General features: G+C 33.3%; 1 protein-coding gene across 2 annotated transcripts in view; it reads left to right on the top strand.

The window, feature by feature from the left end:
* The window catches only part of LOC126965786 (solute carrier family 46 member 3-like), a 48,108-nt gene that overhangs the window by 14,389 nt on the left and 17,105 nt on the right, over nt 1-16,614 (top strand). Inside the window, exon 2 of one of the 2 annotated variants that reach the window (XM_050809553.1) lies at nt 13,767-14,671. In XM_050809553.1, the coding sequence (XP_050665510.1) occupies nt 13,787-14,671 (885 nt within the window). In that variant the 5' untranslated portion in view covers nt 13,767-13,786. Of the gene's footprint in view, nt 1-13,766; nt 14,675-16,614 lie in introns of both variants that reach the window. The other variant, XM_050809552.1, reaches the window with a different exon arrangement.

Here is a 16,614-nt window from a genome sequence, read left to right as displayed (position 1 = left end):
TATGTGTTTTTGCCTATGGATGGAACGTAAAATCCGAACAAGTATTGCATTAAGGAACGATGGTTTGGTTTTTTTTCAGAAGTTTGACATTCTCTCAGAACATATATTTTTTGGAGCACAACTGAGAGTGATGGTAACAGATTACTGCCGCCCATACTCTTTGCCACACCAGAATCAGAGGAGTGCTTCCGGCCTTTTAGAAGTGTTTATTTTGCATGGACCTAGAAACATTGATCAGGGATGAGATTCGCGAATCGTTGCTATAATAAGACGTTCGATCGGTGTAATAAGCTAATTATACCAATCAATAGATTGAGTTATAATTAGCTTGCGCAGTAACCTCAAGGATAACCTCGTTTTACATGTTCTGTGACAATACTACTCAGTGCCGCACTAGGTATAGGAATATTGAGAGTTTAAAACTGCATTGTTGTAATGCCGTTTTGGTTTATATACAATAAGGAAATCTTATTTTTCGCTAATCATTCTGTGAACGTCTTGACCACTAAGTCCTTCGAGACGTGGCTTATTTGTGTGTATTCTACCGTATTAATCAAGGGGAGTGTTCCAAAGAGCTGTTCAACCTGATCCCTGCCACCCAATGCCACTGTTTTAAGAATGTTTCTACCACGTTTTACCAAACTGGAATGGACTTCCTAATGTGTTATCACCAGAAAAATATAACGGAAAAAAACCCGTGCACTTGCGTAATGACTCGCGCCGACAATGGTGCTATTCCTCTGGTGTTGCAAAAGAATCACGGGGAGTGTTCCGAAGAGCTGTTTCACCTGATTCCTGCCGCCGAATTCCATCTTCGCACAACACGCCACAAATTAAGATATCATTCCCACGATCCGGTTGTTTGGCGGTCCTCCACTGTGCGCTTTTCAAGGAGCTTTCTTCCACGTACTACAAAGCTGTGGAATGAGTTGTGCGGTGTTTCCGGGACGATAGGACATGGGTAGGTGATCCGTGCGCGACTTTGTTCTCCGGTTTCACAAAAAACGTGGTACGGCAATCAACACGGAGAATTATAAAGTACTAAATACCAAGTAAATAAATACAATAAAAAATAGCAAGTACAAAGTGATTTTGTTATGAAGCGTACCATCAATACGATTAAAATACAATTGCTTTGTACCATCAACCATGAACCACGATGTTTTTGTTCGTAAATTCGTGGGAATCCCCGCCATTTTTCATTGGATTTCATGATGACATGTGAATTTAATAATCACTAGCGACAAAGTTTTGGCAATAGTACTTAAATGTATTGTAACGTCGTGGTCGCGGTACAAAAAAATAAGTGGCACCTTATAGTGGCTGTAGTTCTATTTGTCAATATAAATACAATGCCGGTTGGTTATAAGATTCGTAGAACTGCAGACTAAAATACATTTCAGAGAATAGGAACTGCGGTTAGTTTTTTTAGTCCATGCAAATATTCTCATACGGATTCCGTGTAGCCAGTTGTTGAAATTAACTGTCTTATTCATAATGACTTAGCGGAGATTTAAAACATCGCTAATATACGCTTGTTAAAAAATGGTATTCATAATCGCATATTAGAGCTAAAACGCCCATTATCTCTTCGATAAAGCTGACGTGACTTATAGTAGCTAAGACCCTTCTATAAACCTATTTTAAGCACTCCAACGCAAAAAAACATGGCCGACATCGATCAGCTGTTCGTTAAATAATGTGATAAATAGCTTCCCGCTCAAAGTTGTTGGATATCCGTCATAGATTGTCAACCAACAGACTTCTAAACTTTGTTTTGAAGTTTTGAATTATTTTGACATCGACTTATGACAACTGACAAACCATTGACATTGAAAAGATGCCTATTTCCATTGACAGTTTATCATTAAATTAGTTAAAATCATGTTTTTTTGTACGAAATCAAACAACAAAAACAGCGACAGCAGTAGTTTGCCTCGACATCTCCAAAGGACGTGAATTTCGGCACTTCAAAAATTAAAAAAAATCTTACCTGCTTCATCAAAAGCTTGGTAGTAAATTAAGTAAACTAATGCCGGTTTATTTTTGACATGACATACTATAGACGCTTATTGCAAACCAATCTTATGTATAAATAAAATAAACTTACTTGTGAAAAGTCACACGATCTTTTTTTTGCGTTGTTAAAGTATCAACGCACTTTTTTATAGCACACTTAGGCTTGTTAATTGACACACAGTTGACACACGACTAAGGAGAAAAGTGTGCTTACATTGTCTTTAAGCACACTTTTGCCGTTCCCCTTTCAGACTGGGAATGATATGCTCATATGTTCATATGCTTCATAAGATACATAATAGCTTTAAGGGTAAATGTATACACTTCTATAATAAAGTCCCAGCCACTGTTAAGGCATTATCTATAAATAAATTTAAATGTTTTGTAAAAAGATGGCTCTATCGTAAATCCTATTACTCCTCTGCTGAATATTTAAATGACTTTCTTGATGTTTGTTAAATGAGTTTCTTGCGCCGCTTCTTCTTTCTCAGAGCGCCATTTGTTTCCGAAGCGGTAGTAGTATCTAGTAGTTATTAGAAATGACATCAAAAAGAATTCTAAAGGAATCAATTTTGAGAAAATAAATGCTTTTTATGCCTTTTATAGAACGTTATTGAGTGCATAATATGTTTTCTATAGATTAGCAATGCGATAGTGTACCTACCTATACATGTCACAACATGAACGGTATGAAACAATAGTTTTCCGCAAATTACACTAAAACCACACAAATAATGACCGAAGAAATAAAATATTTACAACCAACATTACAAATGTGGTAAAATATGGTGTGAATAAAAATTATCGCGTTTGTTACAAGTGCGAAATGTTTTTTGTACAACTTACGTCTTTATTTGCTTGTTTTCAAAACCTAATCATGAGTTCAAGAGCTGACCTTTGTTTTTATTTCCTATAAAGTAAAAACTGCTTTGTTTTCCTTTTCCTCAACCTAAAACATAATGTTTTACGTCCGGAACGACAAATATACAATATTGAAGTAGAAGTCTTCATATATCAAAGTCAAAGTATCTCTTGAGTTCTGTTACAGAGAAAGTTCTTGTGGCTTTCGGTTTACGCTTTTCATTCAGAAAAAAAATCATAAAAAATATTGATTGAGTTACTGCTATGCAGTAGATACAACATTTATTCCCATTCCTAAGAATTATAAAACGCACTATGACATTTTGCTCGAGTCCTGGGTTGCTGTGGTTTTAGATGTGGTGTTGCTTTTGATTGGACTGGAGAGGCAGCTGCCCATGGATATTTGCAAAACCAGGGGTCAAGAGATACATGGCCGGCCTTTAAGGCGACATTAAATGCCGGCGACCTTGAGTGCCAATGTGCCAATATTTTCAAAATTCTTGCGTCGAAAATTTAACATTTTAACAGGCGCAAACAGTTTAATTGCTTACAATTCTCATTATTGATTACTAATCTTAATAAATGTACCAACACAAAAAAGTTAAATGTATAAGAACAACTTTTATGAGAGCAATATACTAAACAAATGCATCATGCTGAGAAAAAACATGTTTAACTGCAAACAAAACTGGTAGTTCATAATAGCTCTGGAGTGTTAAGTTTAACTAGCAGCAAGCATTAGCAACCAACAAGTAAAACTTAAGGGTATGTGTAACAGGATAAAGTAGTGTTCATAGCTCCAAATGCTATATTTTCCCCACAAAACTTGTCTAAAAACACCTTAATTGAGTGTTTTCTGCTTACTCTTCGCCTTAAGGTAGGAGTAAGTGTGCTCTATGCTTGAAGATCCCTAAGTCGTATCGGTTCGGGAAAACTTCAGACGGTAATGATTCCACAAAGTGGCTATGCGAGGCAAAACCGCGTGGTTGCAGAATGCGTGACGTCAACATGATGTGGGTTGAATCTCGCATTTTGACGTAATGTCCGGTGGACGAATTTGGCTGCTAGTATCAACCCGTACAACTTCTCTGAGCTCTTCGTAATGTATGGTGAAATGAAAGAAGCTTGTACTGGGGAGCACCCTCGCAGAGGTGAGAATCGTACTCCATGTGAGGCCAGATCTACTTTCTACTCTTCTGTTCCAAGTTGGAAGAGTGATCTGGAATCGAGGAGATACGACAAAGGGTGACTTTTTGCAGTGAACACACTAACTTTTGTCTTTTAAAGGGTTAAATTTAGTTATTCCGAGACTGTATAGCACAGTCTCGATTTCTGACACAAGTTTGTTCCGTTCTATCCCTAGTGATGTTGGTACTACCAGTTTTAATCTACAAAATATATGACAATAAAAATTTGAAAATTATTATTTCTTAAAGATTTCGATAGAAAATACATTTAGATCTCAAAATAAGTACCTAATAATAATAGCAAAGAGAGTATTGTTAAAGTGTTTGCATTACATTCCATTGTAGTTAGCCCTTCACTTTTTATTTGTTGTACAAGACTTAGAAAAAATTAATATATAAACATATAGTGCCAGTTTGTGAATAGTTTCAAATGTAGATATTCATCTTAATTTTATTGTCAGCCTAGCGAAACTCTAAAAAAGCGATTCAAAGCGATTCACTCGATTGTATCAAACGTGCAGTGATAAACTTTGAACACCTCCGAAACGGCTTGACCGATTCTCATGAAATTTTGAGTGCATATTGGGTAGGTCTAAGAATCAGACAACATCTATTTTTCATCCCCCTAAATGTTACGGGTGGTTTACACGTTTTTTTTTTTTTTACTTTGTTTCAATATGAGTCAGCATTAAAAAATACATATAACTTCAATGTGGTAAAATATGTTGTGAGTATTAATTATCGCGTTTGTTACAAGTGAGCTGAAACTCTAAGAAAAAAGCGATTCACTCGATTGTAACAAACATGCAGTCATTGATAGATTGACAGATGACGACTATAATCCTGTAAAAAAAAGGAGATCCACTACGTTTTTAGCAACTGTTAGTTGTCAAACTTAGCCGGATTATATTTCGTGACCAACCGCGAAACTGTAATTACTACTATTTCAAACTTATGTCAAATGACTGCACGTTTCATACTAGACTAAATTTCAATTTTTACTTAGACAGCCCCTATTCTTATTACTTTTATTATTGTATTTATCTGTAGGTTTTCCAATCTATATTTGTGGAAGTCCATAGAAGGTTTAAAAGGTGAATAAATATGAAAATGCTTGGAATTAAATAAAAACAACATTTTTGTTTTTCCTTTGAAGTCTCCCACGTCGTTAGAAAATCAGAAAGAATAGTTTAAAATTAATAATTAATTATAATTTTTATATCTTTCCAACTTTCTCAGCAGACAAAATAAAAACTAAATTTTACCTGAAATAAAATTTGAAAACAAAATTTTTATGAACGATAAATCTTAAGTTTTGTCTTAAGAATTTTGAATTTGAATTAAGAAATATTTTTTTTTATAAGTACTAGGTGCTTAGTCATATGTGTACGCGGACGAAGTCGCGGGTATCAGCTAGTAATAAAATAAAATTAAGTATAAGCTGCGAAGCTACCAAACAAGCTAAGCTTGTCATAACATAACAGTCCTGAAGGGCGTAATGCGTTAAGCTTTATTGACGATAAATATTTGAAATACAAGTATTGGTTTGATGTAATCGATGTGTTTAAATTTCTGACACATATTTAAATAACACTAGAGTAGACGTTGGCACATTTTAAATTATTTGGCAACACTCTCTACTCTTTATCATTTTAAGAAAGCATGTAAAATAAATATTTTATTTTTATTTTACACATAAATTTTAACTTTATTTTTATAAGTCTTAACGGCATTAAACTTTTATTATTTATATAAGCGATGTCCTTTTTAGTAATGATATATCAGAGATGAAACACAAGGTTCATTATTTTATTGCGAATTCTAAGGTCATGTAAGAGGTCAGGTTTATTACATTGTTAATATATGAACACACGATGCAGACACTTTGGAACTAAGTTTATACTTACATTTATCTTATGATAAATAAAAATATTTATTGTTTTCAATATGTTAAGTATTCGAAAGAGCTGTATTCAAGCTGAATTCAAACTTTGCATGATTCCTTCAAACATACAAACTACAAACTTGGAGATCATCCTCGGTATATGGATGTGGCGTTCCTCCACAGTGTGGTTTTCAGGTATTTTTTTATGACAATAAGGGGTGAGACGAGCTGGAATTTCAGCTGATGGTGATTGATACGCCCTGCCCATTACGAGCTGAGGATTCTTGAATAATCCAAAAATTTTGAGCGGCACTTCAATTGTCTCCTTGAGACAAGATGTTAAGTCTCGTCTGCCCAGTTATTTCACTAATTACGGCGCCCTTTAGACCGAAACACAGTTATGCTTACCTATTACTGCTTCACGGCAGAAATAGACGCCGTTGTGGTACCCATAATCTAGCCGGCATCCTCTGCTAAGGAGCCTCCCACTTTCTGCCACGTACAATCAAACGGTAAAGCTTTAAAATATAATAAGCTTCCTTGCCTTGGTGTTTCCAGGATGATAAAACGCCGATAAAATCCAAAAACAACGCTGCTAGATTCCTTTGTTGCAGAAGAACGTGGGCGGTGGTAATCACATAACATTTGAAAAGACAATTTTTTTTAAATAAAACCTTACTTATTAGTTTACTTTGGGGAGTACTTCTATAATCGTTCCATATTTTGTCATGCGACAATTTTAAATTCTTTGGTAACAATTAATAGTTTCATGTCTTTTAGTCTGACTTGGTCAGTGAGAATGCAAACAAGTAATTTTGGAAATGCAATACGAATAGCCTTCCATCTAAATACTATATCAAATCTTACACTATTTGTGAAATATTTATAGTGATCCAACGTATCGCTCCAAACAATAAAAACTAGGTAATAAATAATATTGAGTTATGACAACCCGATATTTGAGCATTCAATCAAATAAAATAAATAGCTAATGGTATCGCTACGATATAATAATATGATAATTTGGCAAATATGGGCAAATCAACAGCAGCTAGCTGTAAGTAGTATTTTCTTTGATTAGCGTGATTGTTACAGATTTAAATGAAACACTTTTAAAGGTTTAAAAAAGTGGTATTGTATTGTATTTTTATATAAAATTTTTGGGCAAAGGTTCATTATTGCAATTATATTAGTTAACCCGACGATTCAAGGCCTCTCCAGATCTCGTTTTCTGAATTTTACGCAAAAATATAATGTAAAAACACAGTTACAGTTATACGCGTTTTAATTCTTTAAAAGTGTTTTATTTAAAGCTGTAAGTAGCACATCCAAACAACATTTTTTGTTGGCTCTAGTTTATCTGAGATATTTCATATGTCCTCGCAGAAAATAGTCGAGCGGTGTGAATTCTTTTGGTGGCCAATGAATGTTGCCACTTGTCGATACGACGAATGAATTAAAATTTCTCGTTTTGAAAGTTTATACCATCCATTGTTTTATATATCCATTAACAATAAGCGTAGTTCTAAGTGCTATTAAGAAGAAGTATTGACTGATGATACCGCAGAATCAAATCAATACTCATCTGATTTTTCGGAACATAGAGACGCTTGATTGAGAGAATCTCTTGTCAATTTTCATCGTCCTAATTCTACTTAAAATTTCGAAGCCAAAGAGATTTAATGCTTGTTTATAGAGCTACTTAACCTTAAATATGGGTAAGTTAAGGTCAGAATAACTTTATTCCCCAGTGCTACCAATTGCTCCGAATCAAATCATAGATATCTGTTATATAAGATATGAAATAGAAGTCTGTGCATAGATATATAAACAGAAGTCTGTGGTCTTTGGAAAACTCTTGCCTTAATTCTACTCACATATTTCAGCGAAATTACCAGATTCGAAGGCCCACCAGAAACAAGAATACGACGGTATTTTATTCCAGTACTTTCATCACTGACCCGGACGTATTTTAATAACAAACTTTAACAATCACCCCATCTTAAAAATAAATACCTAGCACACATATCTGTCTGCACACCTATTGAAAGTCCATAAACATGTCACTGCCTATCGGGAAACGGATAGGTTTTGGTTTATTTCTGCAGAGATATTCCCATTGACTTCCTCTTCTGGGCATTTGTAATGTAATCGAGTATTATCCGGGTTGTAGAGCTTAAAACTTCACTGTTCATAAAGGTTACCGTTAAATACAGATTCAACTTTGCAATGACCTATACAATAACTTTATTGTTATGTGCCAATTAACCGCTGGTTTTATTAGTTTAGTCAGAGATACTTTCAGTTTTATTTGTTTCACTGCAATATATCGTATAATTTATATAATCTACCTATTAAATTCTGTGACAAGGTTACTTCACCTGAGTGAAAGGATTATATTTTACATTTGAATGCTATATGATCAATGATCTAGGACACGTTGTCGAAAAAGGCACCATATCGTATTTAAGTACTGATCATCAAATCAACTTATACCTAGTAATTAATCCTGTTCGGCACTGCATTGCAATGGGGAGGGCGTATCAATTGCCACAAGCTCAACGACCTGCTCGTCTCATACGGTATTTACATAAAAATATCTATACTTTAACATATAAAGCTGAAGAGTTTTTTTAAAGCGCTTTTCAGGAACTTCTGATCAGATTTGGAAAATTCTTTCAGTGTTAGATAGCCCATTTACCAATATCTATCCCTAACAAAAGACTTACTACTCGGTTGGGTCGAGTAAGTAAGTCTTTTGTTGGGCGATAAATATGCTTTTACAATATGATCCCAGAAAATGTACAAAACAAATGTGTTATGAAATTTAAAAGAATTGTTAAAAAACGTTTGTATGGGAAAGGTTACTATAGCATAAACGATTTTCTTAATGACACCACGTACTGGGAATAAAGCGAACACCCTCAGGCTCTTTAATTATTAATGTTTATTGTACGATATTACATTGTAATCCATATTTTTATATTAAAAAAAAAGCCCGCTGAGTTTCTTGCGCCCATTCTTCTCAGGTCTGAGGCAGTCTCTTTTGAATGGGTAGTTTTTGACGTTCAATATGTGATTTTGAATCCTATTTTGAATAAAAATATTTAAATTGAAATATATCATCACGCTATAACCAATAGTAATTTAAAAATCAAAACTATGTTTTTCGGGTCGGGTAATAATATTATGATATTAATAAAGAAAAACAATAATAAATTTTGCATGTTGCTTTTAATGTAGGAAAATAGGTACGTAAAAAATATTTACATGTGACGTTACGTGACCTGACCCGACAGACGTTGTTCTGTAGATAATAAAAAAAAACTGTTTAATAGGAATTTGCCAATAATATTTCAACCAATCAAGAATTATTTCGTAATATATGCTGCCTGTTGTTATAATGAAATTGTTTCACAGTGGAACTGTCAAACCATGCGTCACTAAACTCTCTCATAGAAAATATGTCCATACAAAACAAATATTGAAAATAAAAATTATTATGGGTCCCAAATCGAAATAAAAACTATCCTATCTCTCAAGTTGGACTAAACTGCACTCCATGAAGTAATCCCCATTAAAATCCGTTCTTTAGTTTAGGAATCCATCGCGGACAAACAACGTGACACGTAATTTATATATATTAAGATATCATTTGTTATATTGACAAAGGGTATAATATCTATCACATTTATAGTAGGTATAGAGCACTTATTGTTAATTTGATTATTTTTTTAATCGTGTAATGAACTAATTAAATCCTTGTATTGTTTATTTACTTACGTTAAATATCTTTGTTATGTTTAAGGAAGATACAAAAAAACATAAAAAAGATTAACTTATATTCAACCTTGTAACAAATGTGAACAACACGGCAAGTGAATTACATTTAAGCACATTACGGATATAAGTTACAAATACTGTTTATACGGGTGAATTTAAGGAAGTTTACAACTTTTTACTGCAAAGGGAGAGCTCTGTTCAACGACTTTATCGATATAATATCGATGAAAAGTCCCTCGTCTGAGCAGGACGTTCAGCTGATACCCATTACACTGCAGTGCTGCTCAGGATTCTTGAAAAACCCAAAAATTCTGAGCGGCACCACAATTGCGCTCGTCTCCTTGAGACGTAAGATGCTAAGTCTCATTTTCCCAGTAGCTACGGCTCCCTTCAGGCCGAAACACAGTAATGTTTACAAATTTATTCACGACATTCACGACAAAAATAGGCGCCATTGTGGTACCCATAATCTAGCCAGCATCCTGTGCAAAGGAGTCTGGTAAAATATTTGTATTTCTAATTATTTTGAAGTTGGCTGCATATTGAATAAAATGGAAGTCTTTGAACCACGCTAGACTTTTTAACTGTAGGTATATGTACCTATACAGAACCCAACGAAAAGATATAATATTATTATTATCATGATGTTTTAACAGCAACTAACAAGTCCGATGACTTCAAATTCCATCAAATTTTTTAAAACATGAATAGCTGTTACATTACTACTTACGTCTTACTCATAATTACTTACGTCTAGATAGAGTCTCTCGCTGTTAGACAACCGATAAAAATAGGCCAGGTTTATTACTTTGATGTGCATGTCAAGTTACGTCTTACACTCGCAATTTGTACAGTCATTTCTATCGCTATAAAGAAATCATAATCTAGTCCCAGGCTGTCCGAATATTTAGATAATCAGCAGTGAAGTAATAGGATTTACGACAGAGCCATTTCTTTATAAAACATTTAAATTTATTTATAGATAATGCCTGAACAGTGGCTAGGACTTTATTATTGAAGTGTATACATTTACCCTTCAAGCTATTATGTATCTTATAATATTTTTGATCAAATCAAAAATTTTATTTTTCATAGGTAAATCATATTACACTTGAAATATGGAATTTTTTTCATACAACTCATTTGGAAGGCGGTTTAGTGTGCACTTTAGTGTGCATGACGTTTTTACAGCTGTCACATGTCACTTCTATTTTGACATACAAATTGCGAGTGTAAGACGTAACTTGACATGCACATCAAAGTAATAAACCTGGCCTATTTTTATCGGTTGTCTAACAGCGAGAGACTCTATCTAGACGTATAAATTATCTAAGCTCTTACCTTACAAAAAGTAACCTGAAGTATCTTACTAAAAATCTATGAATTTAGTTTTTCTAGTCACGAAAATCGATTAGATGGTTCGTAAGAATATATTTCTGTATGTCTTATAATTTCAGACTTGCCCATACTGATTGATACATGGGACAGCCTGTATAAAAACATGCAGAATTTTATCGGCACTGTATAGTAACGCGGAACCGGATGCACAAGGCCATAACGATGACACCGCTAAAGAGTTTTTGTTGGGCTCTCATTGTGGAGTTGTCCTCAAGGCCTAAGCACAATCAAATCCGCGTGTCGAGTACCTAAAGACACTTTATAGAGGTGCATTAATCAAGTGATTTCATGTCATTTAACATTTAAAAGAGGGTTTAATCGATTGTCTTCATCGATAAGAAGACGCGTGTCAAGATGGCCTCTGTGATATCTCTGCGTGCATTATGTTACGGATTTAAATGAAACTATTAACAAACATGTTTATTGTATACTAGCTGACCCGACAGACGTTGTTCTGTATATAATAAATAAAATAATGTTTTTATATGAATTTGTCAATAATATATCATAACATCAAAAATTAATTCGTAAAATATGCACCCTGGTGTCGTAATGAAATTGTTTCACAGCAGAACTGTCAAACCGTGCGTCAATAAATTCTCTCATAGAAATTATGTATGGACACATCAAAGTAAAAACAAATTTGTTGTTTTTATTTAATTTAGCAGCATTTTCCTATTTATTCAAATAATTCAATACCAAAATTAGCCAAATCAGTCCAGCCGTTCTCGAGTTTTAGCAAGACTAACGAACAGCAATTGATTTTTATATATATAGATATGTAATTTGATAAATTGAGTGTGTTACAGTGATGCGCGCGCATCTATTTCACTCTCATCATTTTTTTATAACGCGTCCAAAGAAGTGTAACTTCAAAAAAACATTTAAACAGGAAAATTTTGATGTTCATCAGGAAGTATACAGCCTTAAAGTAGTAGAAGTTGAACTCGCGAACCTTGGTGATGCTTGATTAGAGGTTAAAACGCTTTTTACGTAGGCTTAGTGGACTGTTGTTTCAGGGCTGAGAGTTTAAATTTCAGAGTTGAGGTCATAAATAAATTTATTAGAGAATTCAAATGCAAATATTTTTATTTAAGATAACTTATTCAACGTCAAAAACTACCACCCATCCAAAATAGAGTGCCTCGGACCTGCGAAGAACGGTCGCAAAAACTCTGTGGTTTTTTTTTATGAAAATATGGATTACAATGTAATATCGTACGATAAACATTAATTAAAGAGCCTGAGGGTGTAAGTTCCATTTTCAGTCTGTGGTATCATTAAGAACATCATTTATGTTATAATAATCTTTCCCACACAACAAACACAAACGTTTTTAACAATTCTTTTTTTGTATCACATCTGTATTGTACATCTGAGGCTAACCCAGGAGCCTATACATTAACATTGTATATTTGTAGCATATTTTCCATAAATCATTTGACTACTTGACGTGTGAGTATGTTTATTGCATCACTTTACATTAAACATACTATATTATATTGTAATTGAAATGATTTGTAAAACTATGAAAATGTAAATCATGATTTAAAAGTGTGGCAATGAGTTTCCTTCTACTTCTTCTCATTAGCTCAACCCTTTACGAAGTATCAGTAGATTCAATTAGATTTTTTTTTGACATTCATAAGTGTCATTTCCGTGACCTGCATGAATAAAGTGATTTTGAGTTGATTTGAATCCTATAATGATAAGAGCTACTTAACTACAGAAGATTATAATAATTATGTTAATTGTGGTTTAAATTCACAGCTGTCAAATTAAGATCGCAAGTTGACTTTTACCAACTAACCTTTAACAAATATCAATGACAAATACATAATCAGTTATAAGTCCTATTGAAACATATAATGAACAAATTTTTGACAGGAAGTCTGAGCTAGGTATATAGGTAATATATTACGTGTCCAATGAACCGATAAATTAAATACCTGTTGCAGTCGCGGTACTAACCGTGCTTTATCGCATTTCGAGTAACCAAAGAGTAGTTTAAGATAAAAAGAATGAAGAATTTTATTGCTGATATTCCAAACGTCTAGAAACAAGCCACTGTAACATGTCTTGATAATGCTATTGTCTAAGTAATGTTAATTCTGACCACAAGTCTACAACGATTACAATAAGCACGCAGCAATCAAGGAATTATTACCACGTCCGGCGTAAGGAACATTAGTGTACTTATCAAAGAATTGTCTTAATATCAGTTGTTACGTAAAGCATTACCACTCTGTAATAACAATTGTAAGTAAAAAATAGTAAATTTATTAAAGTTTCAAATAATAAACTATATTTTTAAAAGAAGAGTAATAGCTCAAGGAATAATTCATCGTAAAACATCGATAACACAACTAAGACATATCCATGAACTGAAACCTAGATTTAAAAAGATAAAATAAAAAGCGACATTAATCGTTAACAACCAAAACATAAAAATCTTTTATATTATATTTATAGCACGATTACCAAAATATCCATAACAAAAATTCGCAACTGTTGCACCTGATCAAAACAAATCGATAACTGCAGATATTTATGTTTTAGTTTAGTTCCTAATTATTCAATTTATGATATTTTAATTTACGAGATTCTAATATATGCACCTCGTTTTGTTACAGGTAATATTTTATTTGCCATAATGAGTATAGATACAAGAGAAAAGGAAAGCAAAACTGCGGATTCAAAACTTAATAATAAACCAAGAAATGACTTAATTGTTCCTAGTGATATAAGAAATAGTATGAGTAAAAGTAAAATGGATAATAAATATCTAAGTACCAAGCCTGATGACCCTCCAGATGATTGTAGTAGATTAAATTTCTTCCAAAGAGCGAGGAAAATGATGGCATTGATTACGGTGGAACCGATCCTGGCATGTTTCGTAATGCCTTCTGTACTCTCGTCTCTCGCAACTCAAAACTTATATTTAGAAAAGGCTTGCAGAGTAAATTTACAATTTGACCACCATATATGTGATGCGCTCACGAAAAGACAAACAGCTAATTATACATTCGAAGAAGAAGCAGTGCAAACTCTAGTAGCATCAGTAGCTGGTTGGAAAACAGTATTGCAATCATTTCTACCATGCGGCATATTAATATTTCTCGGAGCGTACAGTGACAGGGTTGGACAAAGAAAGTTCTGCATGCTCTTACCCATCATTGGAGAATTTTTGACAAGTATCGGTATGATTGTGAATACATACTTTTTCTATGAGTTACCAGTAGAAGTTGCTGCTGTTACTGAAGCAATATTTCCCGCTCTAAGTGGTGGCTGGTTCACTATGTTTATGGGAGTGTTCAGTTATATAGCTGATGTGACAACTGAAGAGCAACGGACGTTACGTATAGGAATTGTTAACTTATTTTATTCATTGGGAGTACCTGTTGGAGCTGCTCTTAGTGGAATATTGGTACGAAAAATTGGACTTTATGGTGTATTTTCCATAAGTGCTACTTTATATGTGCTGAGTTTTTTGTATGGATACTTCAGGATAAAAGAAGTTAGGCGAACGGATTTAAATGTGGTAAGACTTTTTATTTTTAATAGTTTGTTTTTATAAGCAATGCTGCACAAAAGGACGAATATTTCACGATGAAGCCATTGTATTGATATAATTGTTCCAAAGAAAATACACTTGATGTAACTTTTTGTTATAGAATTGCAAAATATCCTACCCATTATGACATTACGAAACTATAATTAAAATGACTTCACGGAGGATTGTGACGTTAATAGCTGTCTTTTTATAATTCTGAAGATACAATACCATGCATCGTTCTCATGGTTGCAATGGAAGTTTTATTATTGTTTATACAGAACTCTTTGGTCGAGGTTTCACGTGTTTTACAGCCTGGTCACTGAATGTAAGTGAACAGAAGTAAAAAAAAATCAAATTCCAAATTTCTATATTTGATATTAAGATATATATACAAAACTACTTATAATCTACTTATTAAAGCAATTAACAATTAAGTCTTATATATCTAGGGATCAAAACACTTATTTCTACAACCCTATCTACGTGTTGAGGGATAAAACTTTATTATGCTTAAAAAACTAATACATATGGTTTGTGGGGGAAAATCCAGAAAACTGGGAATAGCCAGGTTGGCTATTTGCTATCACTTTTGTGAACAGAAGTCAAATAATACTCACGATATTTCAATAATATACAATCCGTATCAGTTGACATTTTTAGATTAATAGAATAACAGTAAAAATACTTTAATATAATAACGATGTAATACGCGAAATTGATAGATGGCATCAGTCTTGTATAATATCATTATATTATGATAATTTATGTCAATCAGTGAATAAGATTAAAATAATTTACATAATTAACTCAGACGGTTAGTGGCTTTTCTTAAAATATAGGTAGATAATTATTTTAATAAAGCGAATACTGCTAAATTATTTACTGAATAATGAGTGGCAGGTAGTTATGCTTATTTTTAATCTCAAATTCAGAGTATATCTTTTATTATAACTTATAAGTAACCTTTACTTAAAAATAGTTTAGAACTTATAATTAAGATTCTAAAAATTAAATTTTTAGAAGTGCCCTTATTATCTTATATCTTTCAACGAGCAATTCTTGTATATATATATATACATATATGTATATATCTGAATCTCGGAAACGGCTCCAACGATTTTCATAAAATTAAGTATACAGGGGATTTCAGGGGCGAGAAATCGATCTAGCTCTAGGTTTCAATTAAAAAAATGTAGTTTTATGCGTGTTTTGCGGTAAACTTCGGCCCTATATACAAGACTGAAATAGCTCAGATGGGACATTGGGTGATCCGGAAAGCAGAAGCACCCGGTTCGAACCCAGATGTCCTATTAGTTTTTTTTTCGGTCGTCCAGGTACTGTTATTTAACTAACAATAACGGCATTTTGTATAAATTACAACATTACAGTTAAACCAATAGAGTGTTAATTGTAATCAAGTTTTTGTAACAATATCTAGGTCAAGTTTGTGGACTTTTTTTTCGTTTTAATGCATCAATAAGCAGCATTAGACATTGAACTTGGTGTCTGTTACATAACAGAGGAAAGACGACACAGTTAATGACCATTCACGGCCGTTCGTTCAATCGACACCGGATTCAATGAGTGATTTCGATTATTTAATTATAACATTCTCTTAATGAAGTGTTTACATCCAAAAACAAAAATTTTGAACGTATTTTTTGAAGTTATACTTTTTTAATCGCGTTATAAAAAAAATATGAGAGTGGAATTTTAAGATGAAGTTGGTTCCTAAAATTTTCTGACGTTTGCGTCATTCGTTTTTTTTTTTTTTTTGATTTCTTCGTCCATTATTAGGACAGGCAAAGGGTTCAAGCCCATACAGCTATATCCGAAATATAACTTCTTGCGTGCATACATAAGAACACACACTTTTTTTATGCAGGGAGGGTAAAAGAGCAACTGGCTCTGCAGAATTTAAGTGA

The sequence above is a fragment of the Leptidea sinapis genome, chromosome 8 (genome assembly GCF_905404315.1).
Source record: "Leptidea sinapis chromosome 8, ilLepSina1.1, whole genome shotgun sequence".
In the NCBI taxonomy this organism is placed as follows: domain Eukaryota; kingdom Metazoa; phylum Arthropoda; class Insecta; order Lepidoptera; family Pieridae; genus Leptidea; species Leptidea sinapis.
The sequence above is the reverse complement of the archived record's forward strand: the minus strand, read 5'-3'. Positions and strand labels throughout refer to the sequence as shown.